At 39.5% G+C, this 17,947-nt stretch overlaps 1 protein-coding gene across 1 annotated transcript; it reads right to left on the minus strand.

The window, feature by feature from the left end:
- Positions 1 to 8,616: 8,616 nt before the first annotated feature.
- Positions 8,617 to 15,794, minus strand: LOC146608541 (uncharacterized). Its single transcript, XM_085348296.1, has 5 exons — positions 15,746 to 15,794; positions 12,947 to 13,120; positions 12,055 to 12,311; positions 11,635 to 11,946; positions 8,617 to 9,726 (listed from the first exon to the last, which is right to left on the minus strand). Exons 2-5 carry the CDS (start codon positions 13,092 to 13,094, stop codon positions 8,617 to 8,619), a joined length of 1,827 nt encoding a protein of 608 aa, XP_085204422.1. The 5' UTR covers positions 13,095 to 13,120; positions 15,746 to 15,794.
- Between the last annotated feature and the right edge of the window lie 2,153 nt (positions 15,795 to 17,947).

Genomic DNA, 17,947 nt, shown 5'->3' on the forward strand with positions numbered 1-17,947 from the left:
ACTTCTTAAAAAGGAACAACAACAAAAAAAGAATGCATCAGAGACATGAGGGAACTTTGTTTAAAGCTTATATATATAGGGGATATATAGATTCACATTTGTGTTGATTGTTCCAACATGAGGAGTCTGTGCCATGTAGGCATGGAATGGGAATGTGGTTATGTCAATATATGGGGAATACGAAAACAAACTGTCCAGCAGACACTGCCAGAGTTTGAGTGGGAAACAGAACAGCCTCTCTGCAAAACGCTTGTGATTCTCCTATTGGTTGTTGTTACTGACACACTTGAGTGTACTGTTAAGTTTTCTGTAGCTAGTGCTGCTGCTACTACTATAAATCCAGTGTCTTGAATTTAACAATCGCTGTATCACTTAACAATTGCTCCACATTCTTCTGTGAATTTTCCTTTCCAGTTTCCAGTTTCGTTTTTTAATGCGAAAGAATGTTTTCTACATTGTTTTGTTTCATTATCGTGAGAATGTGTCCACTGCTTTCACTGTTGTAAAATCACCAAGGGCAGACTAAGTCAATGCTGGAAAATACAACAACCACCTGAAACTCGTACAATGCAGGGTCAATGCCAGAATGCTCTTGGTTCATACGGTATACAAAGCTGAAATAACGAACACGCCACTAAAGTGCAATGAACAAACACATTGCATTTACTGATGTACCATCACTGATTGTTGAAATCTGTATTGTTCCTATTTCAGTAGAAATTACAAGTCTCCAAATACAGAGAAGCTGAATGTATGCAAGAAAAGGAATGAGACGCATTAAAGGAAACTTGTTCCTTGGGAAATACTCTTGATTGCTCTTTTATAGAGAGTTTGATGACAAAATTGCTACCACTCCCATTTCCATCTGTTTAGTATAAAGCTAGAGCCAAGGGATTGTTAGCTGAACTGAGCATGAAGGCCAGACTCGGGCTAAAAGTGTCAAACATCTAGATTTTTTGTTTGAGAATGTATGTATATATAAAATTGAGGTAATTTTAGCATACTAATAAAATAGCAGCAGAAGCCTTACACAAATTCATGTATGGAATTGATAAAGTCTTTGTTAGTAAATTTAACTATAGTCCCATCAAGCCAGAGCACAGTCACTGCAAAAAGGTTCCAGATGATGATGTATACACCATCAGTTATTCTCACTCATGAAGCTATAACTGCTAACTGCTGTGGTTTAAACAAGTGTGCCTGTCTAGTTTGTGCTGATTGGCATTTTTGGGTACAACTGTATTGGAGGTGGTGTGCATTAGTCTTGGATTGGCACTGAAATAATAATTGACACTGGTTGGGAGCACGGAAAACGATTTGTTTTATTTGGTCGTATGTTATTTTAATTCAAAGTTAACATTGTTTTAGGTGTCTTTGGTCCAAGACTAGGGTTTAATGGGCAGTCCAGTTCCTTGTTTACCACTGGAGGTCAAGGAAACATATTGACACAATTATGAATGGTTTCACAGCTGCCAATCCCAAGCCTAATCAAATATGACAATTTAGCACATAAGGCTAATTAGCTTTTTTTTTTTACCCCCTGTTTTTTCACGACGAATACTTTAATATAGTTTTTATAATGGTTCATGTTGGATAATGTTAAAGGCTTCTGGAATAATGTCAGAGTCAGGTTAGGATTAAAATATTCTAAATGACAACAGTTGGAACCCTCATGTTCACGATGGGTGTCATCTTAGTTTTATGCAAACCTCTTCATATAAAGTGTTACTGGACATTGTTGACCTCCCTGATTACTGTCTTCATGCTAAGTTAAGCACAGTTCATTAGTTTTTGTTTTTACCTCTCCATAATATTACTTTATTAGTAAATGATAAAGTTAAGTCCTGGTTTTATCCCTTTTCCTCTACACATTCTCTACACCTGTTAGTTCCTATCCCAACCCCATATGTCGTTTCACTAGCTGGGCCCACGTCCTCATTTTAGGTTTGGCAGCGTTTTTAGTAGATAAAGGCGAATGGCTTAATTTTTTTTTTTTTTCTTATATCTTATACAGATATAAGAGTGGTAATAATCTTCTCACTGGCTCTGGCAGTGAAGCAAATAAGCACATTTTCGCAAAACGCGTCTCTGAGAATAACACTCAAACCTGCTCGTCTCACAGCGCAGTGTCTTTCACATACGTTTGTCGTCCTCCCTTTATCCTCCACCCCACTTCCTCCCAGAACTCCTTACGTAATGAAATATTCTAAAAAGATCTTTCTAACTGCTGTCAAGCTAGAACATTACAATATATCACATTAAAGGTTGGTTATAATATCACAGATGTTTGTATGCCATTCATGTTTAAATTGAGCGTGTGATTTAATGTAGTGGTTTGGTTTGTAAATATTATAGATATTTGGGCTCACAGTATGCATCACACATTTGATGTATAAGATGAAGCACTTTTTATCCCCACTGCTATGTAATACCATGTGTGACGGTCACATTTGTGTGTGCGAGACAAAGGGCGAGTGTGTCTGTATATTTGTATATGTTTATCTATGTAAGAATGGGACTGCGTGAATGTAGGCATCTATCTCTTTATGTGAGCGAGTGTGTCTGTGTGCATTAGGGTCTGCAGGTTGCTTATATGCTATTGATTATAAATAACATTTTCACTGTAGATATGAGTGCATTTTTCCAGTCTTTGACGTTGATTCACATTTTTCTAGAAGAGTTTTTTTTTTCATTCTGCACTGTAACCTTTGACAATATAAAAGATGGACGTAACTACTGTGACATCAACTCAACAGTTTCCAAAGTTGCGATTTGAAGCTTTGAGATGAACGTTTCCACTGTTGCAGCCTTGGTTGCAAGAAATTGGATGTGATGACAAACGGGTGGGTCTGACTATGACACTGCTTGCTCATTGGCTACTGACTGGTAATTGACAATTCAACTGATGAGGTTTTTTGAAACATGGTATGAGCAAGTTTTACAAATTAATTCATTTTTATTTACCCAAATCGAGCGACTAAGATAATGAACTCAGCAACAAAGTGTTTACAGAGCTCAAGAAAGAGCCCTTCACGGGACAGGAAGTGTTTTTTGCAACCGCAGCTATCGTCATCTGGTGGCCTTCAGATAGAATACAGGTTTTTAGGCACTTCCACATTGGCTTCATTTTTTCTGACCAGGAAGCTATGTCCATCTTTTTTATTGTCTATGACTGTAACACATGATGAAACACGTGTATGGTCCCCATATCTGTAGATACAAACCATGAAGCAATCAGTAGCCATCTTTCATTGCGCTTGTAGTGTTTTAGTGAACTGCATGCCAGAAGTGACTACTGTCCGCTCATATGGTAATATAATTTCAAAGCCAAAAGAATAAAGGACATATTTTTTGTAAATGCTTGTTTATTTTCTCCACTTCCTTCCTTGTCTTTTCTTTCAGGGTCTAAAAGTTTGCTCATATGTGTGTGCCATCAGCTCTTTGATCTGTGATCTGAACCTGAAGTATGATTGCATTACAGGTTTAACAGGATCTTTCATGTGATTCAAGTACATGTTACACCTGACTGTATCGATTTGCAAAATGTGACAAGTGACTTTTTTTTTGTTATAACCAAAGATGTGGCAACTAAAAAGTAAACACCTAGATTTTCAAAATAAAACCTGTTTTGGGAAGCATATTTTGCATGCACAACACATTTGGAGGCTAGAATGAAGATGGAAAGAGTTAAGTGGCTCAGCATATTCAATAGGCTTAAATAGAGATGTTGCTGCTGAGGTGACTATCTGTTTTCAGCTTAAGTAATCTGTGTTGAATGTAGACAACTGGGACTCTTGAAAATATTCTCATAGCAGTTCACATTTTAAAGTCTTAGAAAGCACTTATTAAATACAGTATTGTGCAATGGTAGTTTGCCACCACTCATTTCTTTATATTTGGTTAGTAAAACAGCAATTTTTGGAAATAAGTAAGCAAGTTATAATGAGCTTGAAGGGTTATTTAGTTTGACAACCTTTATTCATCAGCACAGGTTGAATTCTCTTAGGCTTCTCTGGGCTCTGGTTCACTTAAGACACGTCTTTCAGATACTATTAGATACTCATGTGTAGTCGATAGTTTGTTTGTTTTTTTTTAGGCCTGCCACTTTTTCTTTTGTCCTCCACTTGTCCATTTTCCCCAGTTTTTATCAGCATCACACACCTTCTGATTTATGCCAAATGTTTTGCCAAATAGCTCTTTGAGAATCACCTTGTTGGTGAAAAAAAACTATTTTATGTGTGCAAAACTGTGATATCTCTGGCATTTCTTTTGTAGATTCAACTAAAGAAAGTGGAACAAATTACATGTTTTTCATGACAGGCTGCTATTAAATTTAACAAAGTGCCTAAAATTGGTTTGTCAGTTATACGTAGACAGAATACTGGTTCACACTTTGAACCTATTATTCATAGGTCAGTGTTAAGTGACATAGCAACGAAAAGGGCTTGCTCTAAAGATGGGCAGATACAAGGACTGCACTGAAAATGAGTGAAAAAGCAGCAAATACCCAAAGAAAAACTTTGAGAGATGTTCAGAAAGCCTGGGTTACTGCTAGTTTATAAAAATTATGAAGTTGATCGTATCATTCACTTCTTCTTTAATATCAATAGGCTTCCTTCATCGATGTGTTCTATTCACCTCTTACATACATTTTTTTGGTAGTTACTTTAAACCTTTAGCTAAAAATAACAAATAAATTAATTAGGGTAAAGCTTTTATTTTCTAGTTTTTATGCAGTCTAAATCCCCAAAGCTGTAGCTTTGATTCAGACTTAATCAAGATCCAACGCTTGAAATCTCTGGTGTATGAATAGCCTCTCTTTTGTTGTGAATTGCTTGCATAGTGATTCCCAACCACACAACAGTGTCTTCCCCACATTATGCAGAATCAAGTACTACTGAATACAAGATCCACACAGACGTGTATAAGAAGGAAAATCTTGTGCTGGGGCCCACAGGAAGAAGAGGTGAAGAGCTGAGACAACCCCCACCCAGCAACCCCTCCAGTGCTTTGCTGCTCTGTGCTTCTCCCTGCCTGTTGCCTAGCAACCTAACATCACAGCTCCCTTGCCTGTGATTGATCAGCAGTCTCTGGGCTTGCTTACCCACAATACCTTGCTGGCAAATAGACAAGCAGTCACCCCCTCCTTCAACCCTCAGCACACGTTAAATTATATTAGAAATGGGAGAAGTCACATGGTGGCCTTGTTCCAGCTCAGATCCAGTGTATTGTTCTCATCATTGTCGGAGGATCACGAAGGACTGCCAAATGTTTGTTTAGCCTCAACTTAACACAGCACCTGCTGCAGGTGTTGTGTGTGCAGCAAGCCATGAAAATATTTCTATACATGAATAGGCTGGCCAATAATGCAGAACTTCCTCTTTCTCCAGTCTGAGCTCAGCCTCACCCATTGAAGGTGTCAGTGTGTTGCTAGCTCACCACTGCTCTCTAGAGGTCCACTGGAAGAACTGGTGGGGTGTATTAAAGAAAACGAATTGCATGCATGATGACACAGCACTTAGTCAGACTGTTGTCTAAATGGAAAAGCACAGATGTGTGCTGACATCTAAATGTCCAGATTAACTTTACAGATCTTTTTTTCAGCTATCACTGCAGAAGAAATTAGTTCACCTCGTGTTTTTCACGTTGACAAGGAACAAAGGTTCTTGGCTAAACCAATGTCACAGTTTATACTGAGGAAGAAAAGAACACACTGATGACGTAAAAAAAAAAAGTATTCTAACACCCATGATCATGTCCAGATATATCAGCAGCATGCAAGTGAAATAAATAGATGCCACCTGCTGGCAGCATTATATAATTACACAATTTAAATTTGATTTTATGAACTTTTTGAGTGTACAAAAGACAGAGCACAATTAATAAAGAACTCTTAAACTACAGTGGGTGTTAAAATTGATTTTATTCACACTTTCATGAAAATGTGCATTGTGTAAAAAGGAAGATACAGAACACGTGGCCCCCAGTTTTTGACAGTATTGATTATTCTCACTGGAAAAAAGCAGAAGTAGTTTCATCACTGATGTTCACAATTATCACTGTAAACTAATAAGTAATGCACAGACAGACCATTCTCTAATCTAAATATATGCTCTTTTAAGAGCTTAACTTAATGGTGAACATTTTGTGATAGTTTTAGGGGTGAGACATGTACAGTATATTAGCAGTGTATAGCAGTGCTTTGAACAAAATACTAAGATCAGCATGGTAACATGTCAGCACTGCTAACATGCTGATGTTTAGCAGTTAGGCTATGTAATGTTTGTTATCTTCATTTGGTTTCTTAGCATGCTAACATTTGCAAAATAGCACAAAATACAAATCAGAGTTGGTGGTAATGAAGATATCGGACCATGTTACACGTCTTCTGATAAGCTGTTTGCTCATTTTCTCTCTGTTGGCATGTCTTTGACTATTTTGTACAGTCAAAACAAATGCCTGCTGTAGCTGTTTGAGTTGTGAGGGTTGACTGTTATAGTAATCTTGAGATCTCTAACGAAAACCACAAAAAAGCTTTGTAAAGTTAAGCTGAACTACAGAATGAATAAATAATTCAAGGTTCAATATAAAAAAAAATTCGTCCTAACTGTGGCAGGGGACCTTCCTGCAATGTAACACACGCCTATAGTTTTGCTTTTTAGGATCTTAGCTCTTAAAATTATGGGCGGACTTACCATAGGCTCCATTGCCTTGTACAGACAAGGCAATGGAGCCTATGGCAAGTCCGCCCATAATTTTAAGAGCATCCACACTCAAGGACAGCTGTACCACCTTAAATATGCCCAGGCACAGCACAGAGCGATCATACTGGCAATCAGGGTAGGAATGGCCTTGTGTTAGTATGCACTACTAGTGGTTGTGTGCATATGCACCTGTAGTCTTGGTAATTTAGAGAACAAAGCTTTCTAATAGATGTTTAAAGCTGCAAAAGCCTGACCAAACAGTAGCTGAAAGTGAACGGTCACGAGATGTAAAACAGTTTCCTGGTCCAAAGTCACATGTGCTTGTGCCTGTGACCATACCCAGCCCTTTGGCAAGCTGCAAACACTCCTACAAGTTGTTCTAGGTATGCTAACATGGGAAGATTAACTTTCATGTCTCTCACTTGACAGATGATAAACTTCTTCGGTAAGCCGATCACATGCGATACAGACAGAATTGAACAATCATTACCATCAACAATAAGATGGTGGCACAACACAAAAAACCCCCAAAACAAAACAAGCACCTCCAAATCTAATTTTGACTTGTCATAGATGCCAGTCACAACCAGAATGACCAACATGCGGTAATGACCAAAGACTGTACAACAAGCCATAAACTGTATGCTATATAGTTACAGGTACAGAAACACTGATTGATTGATTGACTGAGTGATAAAGATGAACTTTTTCCTAAATTTTTATACTCTTTAGTCCAAGTTGACGTTCCTAGAACAGTTTAGAGACAACGTGAACTTAAATTTTACAGTGCTGTGAAAAAAAGAGTATTTGCTCTCTTCCTGATTTCTTTAGTTGCCGCTGGGGTTTTTGTTCTTTGCATTTTTGTCACACTTGCATGTTTCAGTTCATCAAACAAATTTTAATATTAGACAGAGAAAAGCTGAGTAAATTAAATTTCAATTATTTAAATGATGATTTCATTTATTAGGATTAAAAAAAGCTATTCAAGCTTACTTGGTACCATGTGAAAAAATAATTGCGTCCTAAACCTAAAAACTGGTTGTGCCGCCCTCTGCAGCAAGAACTGCACTCACACATTTGCACTAACTGGCAATGAGTCTTTCACATTGCTGTGGAGGAATTCAAACTTGCTTTTCTTTGCAGAATTGTTTGAATTCAGCAACAGTGAATGGTTTTTTGAGCATTTAAGCTCATGCCAAAGCACCTCAATCACTCCTCAGCACCTCGGCGACTCCAAAAACATCATTTGGGGATTTTTATTTAGCCATTCAGAGTTTTTACTGATGTATTTTGGATCTTTGTCCTGCAGTATAACCCGAGTGAGCCTCAGGCCACAAACGGATGGCCAGATATTTAGGATTTTTGGAGTCGTCAAGGTCCTGAAGCAGCAAGAAGGCCCAAACCATCACTCTACCAGTACCATGTTTGTCAGTTAGTATGATGTTCTTTCTATAACATGCTGTGTTATTTTTATGTAATAGGACTCAAACCTCCAACAATTTCAACTTTGGTCTTGTCAGCCCACAGAGTATTTCACCAAAAATCACCAATCATGTGGTTCACCAAGATGTTTATTGGCAAATTCCAATGTCTCTTTGGTTAGCGATGATTTTCTCTTTGGAACTATCTCACAGATGCTATCTTTGCAATACTGTCTTTCTTATTGTTGACAATAGAGACCTGGATACCTTTTTTCCCTTAATAACTGAAATCATAATTTCTAAACTTTATTGTTTATTTACTGATGTCTGAAAAATGTAAAGAAGACAAATGTTCACAGCACTGTACCATCTATCTGTCTTTTTCTGTGTCAAATACGTGACTCATTCTGTCTTTGAAAGTGCGTTTATCATGAATAAAGCAAACTTCAATTCTTGACCGCATATTTCCACATGTTAACTGATCTCTCTTTTCAGACACTCTTTGATGATGTCATTTGACCATGTGTCTGCGGTCCTGTTTCCTCCTGTGCAGGCTCTGCTCTCTCCTCCCCTGTCTGCTCCTCAGACTCAGCAGGATGCTCAGCCTGAGTGTCATGACAGTCTGGATTGTTCCGGAGGTCTGTTGAATGAGGTTGTTCATCAAGTACACCAGCAGGGGCAGTGTTAGCATCACGCGTCTCTACATGTGAGCAAGTTTGGAGTGGCAGGGACTCCGAGAAATGGCGAGGAGTGCTGTGCTGCTCTGTTTGGCAGTGGAGTTCTGTGTTTAGTTCTAATGCAGACTCTACTGTGGGGAGCGTGGGTGTGCTGCTGACATTTTCACTGTGGAAAGCAGGCGTGTCGCTCACAGAGCTGTTTCTTTGATAGTGCTGCATGGGTGGAGTGGTGTGGAAGAGGTTACTGAGGTTCATGAGTGTGCTGTTAGAGTAACTCATCACAGAAGGAAGTGGAACAGAGTAGGGTGCAGGATTTGTTCCATGTAGTGAACAATCCCACTCTTCCTCCTCATCGTCTTCATCTCCTTCTTCTTCTTCCTCCTCCTCCTCCTCTTCTTCCTCATCATCTTCCTCATCCTCATCCTCCTCATCTTCTTCTCCCTCCTCAGGGTCAATTGTTTCCAAGCTGTGTGTGCTGCAGTCCGACAGCCCACTGCAAACACTGCTGCCATCTTCATCATAAGCTTCATCTTCTTCTTCCTCGTCGTCATCTTCTTCCTCTTCTCCCTCCTCCGCCTCTTCTTCCTCTTCTTCCTCTTCTTCCTCATCCAGATGTGACTCAGTGTCACCTGTGTTCTGAAGCTGCATGATGTGAATGTGCTGCGTGCTGCTCATCAGTGGAAACTGCAGGTTTGGCTGCTGCTGCTGCTGCTGGACCAAGGTGGAGTCTCCGTGGTAACTGTTGCCATTGGTTACAAGCTGCTCTGGCTGCTGATAGTGCTCCTCGCGGCTCTTCTCCAGCTCCAGCTTCATGATAGTGTGCAGGAAGTGGGTGCGCACCCGGACCGGGTTGAACTCCAGGCGTCCCGTGGTGTTGCTGCAGCCTTCCTTGGTGCAACCACAAGGGAAGGACATGCGATCCACCTACAGACAGAGTGATACACAGTGCAGAACACAAGCAAATTAAAGTGAGCTGCCAATCAAAGCTGATCATGCATGAAGAGAAACAGCAGATTCTACTCAGAGTGTTATTAATATCATTAAACAAGAGCGTGCAGCCAAACTTTGTGAAGCCAGAACACCTTAATCACTCAAGATTTACTTTTATGTGTCTGAAAAAAAGACTATCATGCCTAAAGCTCCAGATCTTTTTGTATGAATTCAGTAATGCATAACACAAAATAACATTCCTGATGTTCTAAGAATCAGAAGGACGGGGCTTTAAAACGTCCATCTGAGCATGCACAGACTGTACATAAAAGATGGACATGTGACAGCTCTCTGCCACTGGTCCCAGTTTTGTAGCCTAAAGCATTTTGATCAGCATCATCTCAGTTTTTTATTATGTGATGTTACAAATGTGGGGTGGATGTGACAGTGAAACGGTGGACAATGCACACTCATACTTTAGCGATGCATAGAGTTAGCTGTTGCTAAAGCATAACTTTATTTTTCTTCAGGACACAAATAAAAACATCATGTAGAAAATAAATATCTAGTTCTATTCAGTAAGACTTGAAATCAGCAACTTGCAACCACAAACTCATCAGAAGAGTGTTCACTGAAAACATGAACCAAGGGAACAAGGGACTTCTTACACTTTGACTTCTACACGACTAGCTGAAAGTGATCTGAAAGAATGTGTCATCCAGGGGAGGACTTTGTTTTGAAGTTGTTTTGCTTTGCATGTTTGCTGTGTTTTACTGTGTTTCTATGTGGAGTGTTTTATTCTTATGGTTTTATTGCATGTTTTTATTGTATATATTAACTTGTCCCGGTGAGACTCTGCCCACTTCTAATCACTAATTGGATGCATCTGGGAGGGCACAGAGGTGAATAAGAGGGCCTGGCAGACCACAGAGAGGAGGCATGAGAGACAGAGCAGGAGAGATGGCGGAGTAGATGGTGGCAGGCGGCGTTGGTGCAGGTTGGTGTGGGTTGGTGTGCAGTACGTGGCGAGGGCATACAATGGCTAGTGCGTGAGAGGCAGAGGGAGCTGTGCTGCTGTTGGAATAGCTGGATGCCAGAGGATGCTATGGTGGGGAATTAGTTGGCAGCGAGACAGCGCCCTACCTCCCACGGCAAGACCACAGTGCTGGCGTGACACAGAAAAGCGGCGGGCAGAGTTAGGAGCTATGCCCATTTCCGGTGTAAGTCCCACGTGCTGCAGTAACCCGGCTCACTAGAAAGAACGGTGACTGTCGCTGCTCCTCTCTTCTAGTATTCTGGAGTGGAGAGACAGACGGGAACGGCTGGTGACGCCGCCGGGCTTTTCCTTGCCCCGCTCCGATTTCCTGGATTTTAACGTTGTGGCTGACGACACTGGACTTTTAATGCTTATGTTTTATTAGTTTTTATTGTGTGTTCTCCCTGGCCACGGTTGTTTTAATTCATTTTAAAATTTTAACTGTTTTTGTAAAATAAATTATATTTTAGTGATACAGTTTTTATATAGTTCTATTTCCTTGGCTGCTCCACTGCTCCGTCCGTTTTTTGGAGGGTTTCCCTCCTTAGAATAACAACTGTTAATCCACCATTACAAATGCAGGTATAAATGGCAATGAAATGGCACCAGAGACCGTTTTTCAAATAATTCTTAAAAATAACTGCTTAAATAAGTAACTTGTGAAATTTGAAAATGGTTACAGACTTGTTCTAGAGTCTGTACCCTGCCTCTCACGGTTTTTGGGATAGACACCAGGACTCTAAACTGGAAAACTGATGGATGGGTGGAAACTTGTATGCCAACTTATGCAATGAAAATAGCCAAATTTAACATTTTACTGCACAGACAGACATTGACAACATTTTAGTATTATAGCTGGGCCTCACCACAGTTCCATTTACCTGGCACTTAATGCCGGCCAGGCTGCAAGCACAGGTCTCAGGATCACATATTCCCTGGCAGCGACACCCACACTCCTCCCGGGACATGCGCAGGGCACGCAATTCATGCTTCTCTTCCACATCAATGCGACGGACACCAGAGGCACGGAGAAGAGTACGGCGCCTTCTAGTAGTCAGAGGCTGGAGGAAAAAGTAATCGTCCACCTCTGTGTTGTCCACATCCAGGTCATCTTCAGAAATGTCATCGATTGTGAGTGTATCTGCTTCCAAAGATGACACAGTACCATTCTTGGTCAGCTGGAGGATAGGAAAACAAATAGAAACAAACAAATTAAGACTGAACCATGGATATCAGAAATTATAACCCCTGGGATAAATAAAGATTCATCGACTCCTTGTACTGACTTTGAGTTTGATGGCATTAAGTTTCTCCTCTTTCAGATGGTCCCTCAACATCTTCCGGTGGCTCCGTTTCTGTTCCATGGCAAACTCCCTGAGAGTGAATTGCCTCACCCCACTGTGATGTGGTGACATCCCCAGGGTGCTGCCTCCCTGTGTGGGTACACTGGTAAAACCCTGCCGCCGGTTGAAATAGTAGACTGTGACGCTTTCAAAGTGCACATTATGACCTCGTAGTCGCTTTGACTGCTGCTGGATGGAGGCTAAGATTAAAACCGAGAGGGTTGACAGTTACTAAATCAAAAAACAAACCAAAAAACTCCAAAAGATTTGTTGATAGAGGCGCTACTAAATGCTAGTTAAAGCATAACTTTTGCCAACAAGTTTCCATGACTAAAGCTTTAAACAGAGTTTAAATATCTTATTATGTGACTGTAGGCTTTAAACAAGGGCATATTAAAGTGTAATGTAACAGTATAACAAATACAGAAAAAGCCATACTGACCAGGCTATACACACTAATTGCCTTTATTCCCCTTTGTTTCTTTTTCTATTTTTGTAACATTAAGTAAGACAACCTTGATGTAGCAACAAAACTACTTATACTTTTGTGGTTATATGCTGGAGTGAACATAAGAAAAAGTGGTCCCAAACTTGATCCTTGCGGGACTCCACACCAGATGAAAGTATATGACTCCCAGTTTAAACATAAAATGGTAAAGAGGACACAAACCAGTTGAGATAAAACATTGTTTTCTTTACTCATAAATCAAATTGTCACCACATATATTAGGTTTAAAGTAGAGGATTAAAGGAGTCAGCAAATTGCAGATCACAACAGCAATTTCACTTTGTTAAATGAACACAAAACAGAAGTTATGTGGTAGTGATGTCTTACCATCCAGCAAGCTGGAGGGGACAGAATGGTTGAGGCTGTCACTGCTGTTACCACTGTCACTGCAGGATACCTCATCATCATCAGACCCTTGCACTGACAAATAAGGGGCGGGGTCATCATCAAGCTTCCTCTTCAGGATCCCACTCATCCTGTGGTTCCTCCAACTGGTTAGACCTGAGCAAAGCACATTTAAATTTATAGAAGACATCAATTTAATTTGTACTGGACATGGAAATTATTTGTATTTTCAAACACACAAGCAAACTTGTTTTCATGGAGTCCTTTCATTAAAAAACTGCAAACTATAACTTCTGTAAAACCTAAGTTGCTATTAGTATTTCGACAGGACTGGTGGACTGTTACAAAAAACCTGTGAATTTTCCTTCTCCAGTGAGTAACTAATAAATATATTGTCAAGTATGGAGGGTTTTTTATTTCTTTGAGAGCTCATTTGTGCTATAACTTTGAACGTTTCAGAATGTCATAATCTGTTTGTTCACAGTGCAGTTCTACATGTCAAATGTGACTCATTTATTGTGATGAAAAAACAATTTCTTCTCATATTTGCTTTTTAATATAATTTATTTATTTTCTTCTTGTAAAGCCAGGGCACAAAATTAGTCGACTTCATGTATCTTCATCATTGAACGATTATGACATCTAGACTGATCAAATTTACCTCGCTCTCTACCTACAGTTTTTTCAAATACAGTTACTATGAACAGTTGGCTAGTAACTGGTCATCTCTTTCTTATGTTTACTTTATTTATTTATAATTGCTTCTTTGTAAACAGACAAAATGTGTTTTCTGCCATCGGGATCCCCTGTGCAATATGTATGAAATACTAAGTATTCTGTGGAGTTTAAATTTTGTTACTTAAACTTGAAACTACAAAAATAAAATCCTCTCATAGAAAAACTTACATTTATTCAGCTTGTTTTTAAGGCAGTCAGCTTGGATGTTTCTTTTTAGTAATGTCAACTAATTAGAATTTACAGCTCACTGTAAAGAGATGATCTATGATCTATGTTACTAAATTTTACCATTTTGGATGGCTTGGATTAACTGAGCCACAACTGTCACGCATTTAGTGATGAAGGCTAATGGGACTAAAGGCAGCAGTGAGAGAGCATAATGATACTTCAGTATTTCAGTACAAGTGGATTATCGTTGCACCAAAAAATCTCAACAAAGCTTTGATGAGTTATGTTTACAAGCATGTTAGGTTTTCTTGACAAGCGGAGGTCATCATACAGAACAGGTCCATCACCATGTTCATAATAATGCTGGAAAATTGGAGCCACTTAGCCGATTTCTTTTTGTTTTGTTTTGTTTTGTTTTGTTTTAACAAGTTGAATCCTTTCTTTCCAATGGCCATGTTCAAACCAGGTCAGGTAGCACCATTCATTCATGTTTGACTTATTTTGGACAAAAGAATACTTTCCTCAACAAACCAAGAAGACGAGAACTTCTTGTCCAATGAGATAGTAGGCAGCATGGTAGTGCATTAGTTATGTGTTGCATAAATAGTGCCTTGCTCTATTTGGCTGTAGGTGTGGGCATGCATTACATTATATACATTAAAAGTACTGCATGAATATGAGTTAAAAAGGTAAATGCACATTGAAGTATAAAACCAGAAAAGGGTGATATAAATCCCCGTCTTTTCCATTCATTGACAGTGACAGATGTCTTGGATCTGTGTTATCTTTGACACTATGAAATGGACACAGTACTGCTTAATTATAAAGAACATAATACAAAATGTTGTACTGAACATGTAAATAAACAAAGCAAGGAACAACGATTTTAGATATCACCAATGTAAAACCTACATTTTAAACCTGCTAAGCTGGGCTCATTAAATTTTTTTTTTTTCAAGAAATCCAGTCTAGTTATTTGGCTGCCTTATGCAGAAACTGTCTCCCCACCACTGGGTGTTTTCCAGTGACCTTGCCAAATTCTGTGATACCTCAAAAATGGGGAGAATTTTTCACAGATGATGTGTTGAGCTCATTAAAATTTTAATGAACTGATATTTCTTTTCATACTGGTTGATTCTATAGGAAATTGAAAGTACACCAACTCTCGAGGGAGATAAGAGGTTATTTTACACACTATGAGTTCTCCCCCACATACTGGAAGCACAGCTAATCAGGAGAGGGGTGTCTTTTGACAGTTGATGGTTACATTTGAAATTCATAAAGATTGTTGAGCTGACTGCTTGGACTGATGCTGGATTCCATCATATACGACATAGCTTAATGCTAGGCCAAGCTTTCCCTTGCTAACAGGCATTGTCTCCCTTCCCTTACAACCTGCTGCTATTCAGTTTTTGTTTTCTGTGACTTCTCCTGTATTCCCTCATTCCCCACCATTCTCTTCCCTCTTGGTATCATAAAATGTTCCAATTTCCATCTCCAGGCTCCCACGTATGCTTCTGTCCTCTTACTTTCAGAAAGAACAATGAAATCAAAGATTTGTAATAGAAGACACCGTGACATGTTTCTGTATATTTGATACCACAGAAGGTTTTTCTTTCACCTTAACATCTGTCGTTGAGATCTGACAGAGTATACACACACACACACACATGCACACACATCTAAAAGCCTGCTCAAACATCTGCATGTAAGCGCATCCTCCCACTCTCCATACATGTCCACATCCCAGTCCCTGGCATGGGAATTCTTATTGACAATTGTAAATCAGCATTATCCTGTAATGTGAAAACTCACAGAGCCCGTGTTGTTTGATACTATAAAGGCTTTTTGTGAGTCTCTATGACTGTCACTGACCTGTTTCCTTAGCTTGCCTTTGGTTTCCAGGAAGTCCTATTTGACTCTCTCCTCTGCATCACACAGTATTCACCAGCAGCAGCCAAACATCCCCATGTGTCGTGATGATGCAGTGAGCGTTGCCATGATGCCAGCTCTCTCTCTTTCTTTTTTTAAAGCAGCTTCTGGCACTATTGTGCAGCACTGAGCACCTCTGTTTCTATCGCTATCTTATGCCTTCTTTCTTTCCGCATTCATTCTATATGCTCATACTCTGAGGTCCCTCACTGCCTGATTCTCTTCTGCTTCTGCTCACCCCTTTCCTCTCTCTCCCTCCCTTTCACCCTCTCTCTCTTTCTTTCTCTCTCCTCACAAATACTTGTTAGCTTGGTGCTGCTGCCGGCTGGAAGCACTGGAGCTTGACTGAGGTGAAGCAAGCCCTATGAGATCACAGAGAGAAAGGAGGAGTAGTAGATGTGGTGGTGGGTGTGATGGAGTGGGGGTTGAACATGGAGGTTGTGCTATGTGAACTACCTCCTATTTCCATTCTTCAGCAGAATTTTTGAAGTAAAAGTATATGCATTAAATTTTGCTGCTACTGCACAAGGTGATATCAGGTTGGCTAACTACTATCTGAAATTTATACATTTGCTGGAGTAGTTAGAATGAAAATGCGATGTGCGTTTTGCTTTGTGTCATTTCTTGTTTTTGTTTCTAAAGCCCATTTGACTTACAATATGATAACGAGATCTGAGGATTTAAGAGGAAAAACAAGATTTTTGAAAGAGATGTTGATTTCAATGAGACTTTGACTTTTAAAATAATGTCATTTTAGTTGACATGGTAATATATATAGCATATAATGTATCTTTCTGTCACTAACAAACTAAATTGTTGATGGAAATAACATTTTTACCATGCTAAAAGTATCGTGAGCATTGGAACAACAGTGTACAGAGAACACACTCATAAAGGTTAGGGATAATCTTATGGACAACAGTGGACTGATCTCTGTTCTTGTTCTGTTAGACCTCAGTGTATCTCTCAAAGTCATTGTACTGCAGTGGTTTGAATCATATAAATATCCAGTTTGCACATGTAAGTGGGGAGTCTTAGTCACACACTAAGGCTAATTATGGCGTTCCACAGGGTTCTGTGCTAAGACCAGTTCTATTTACATTATTCAGTATTATTAGAAGCGGTAGCATTTGCAGAAGATACACAGCTTTATCTATTTATGAAGCCAGATGCCACAGACCAACTGGTTAAACTACAGAAGTGTCTTAAACATGTTAAGGCTTGGATGACCTCTAATTTGCTGCTTCTAAATTTAGATAAAACAAAGACTATTATACTCGAAAAATCTTTCAACAAAAGGGTGTCTAATAGGATACACTGGATAGCATTTCCTTGGCTTCCAGTAAGACTGTGAGGAATCTTGGAGTCATGTTGTTGTTCTAAAATTTAGGTTGTAATTTTTATTAATTAAGTACTAGTAGGTACTACAAAAAGCTGACAATAGCTAGTTTTAGAGGAACGTAGAAACATATTATACTGTATTTGATACTGTACCCTTTTTTCAAAAAGGAGACACAAAATTCTACTTTGAGCGTGTTTATGTAATTTACATGCAGGTATCTTTAGGGTATTTTAGGGGAAAGGGAACACAACTGATTACCAGAGGTGTGGGCTGTATTGGAGTATCATAACCTCCCCTTCTTACATTATAATTACAGACTTTGGGCCTCAGAGCAATTTTGGCAACTTGTCAGGTGAATCAGAGGGGAAAAGCAGTGCTCTGCTCAAACTACTGTATATAAAATGGGGATGGGTACTGCTGGCTTCAGCTGAGTCATTAATCAGACGGTGGAAGGTGTGTCAGTATCTCACTGTCACAACTTCTGTAAAAGAAGCAGACTCTCTTAATTAGGGGAAAGACTAGGACATCACTGGAATACAGTCACTGTTAACGGAAAATAGCTCCTTGTTAGCTCAGATGTGCACAGATTTCCTTAAAACTCTAAATGTTTTAGGACTGTCTTGGTTGACACATCTCTGCATAGGGGTTTGGGTCGGGGACTCTGGATTAGCAGGCTTGAGTAAATGTGGTTCCCCTTTTTAGGAAAGGCCATAGGGTGTGTTCACACTGAAAGGGCTCACACTCCTCAGCTGCCCTAATAAGGAATCTTCCTGGATATTAGTGAGGAGAGTCCATATGTAAGT

Source organism: Diplotaxodon limnothrissa, linkage group LG23 (assembly GCF_057381915.1).
Source record: "Diplotaxodon limnothrissa isolate DT_005_m linkage group LG23, D_limnothrissa_male_GT1.1, whole genome shotgun sequence".
NCBI lineage: Eukaryota > Metazoa > Chordata > Actinopteri > Cichliformes > Cichlidae > Diplotaxodon > Diplotaxodon limnothrissa.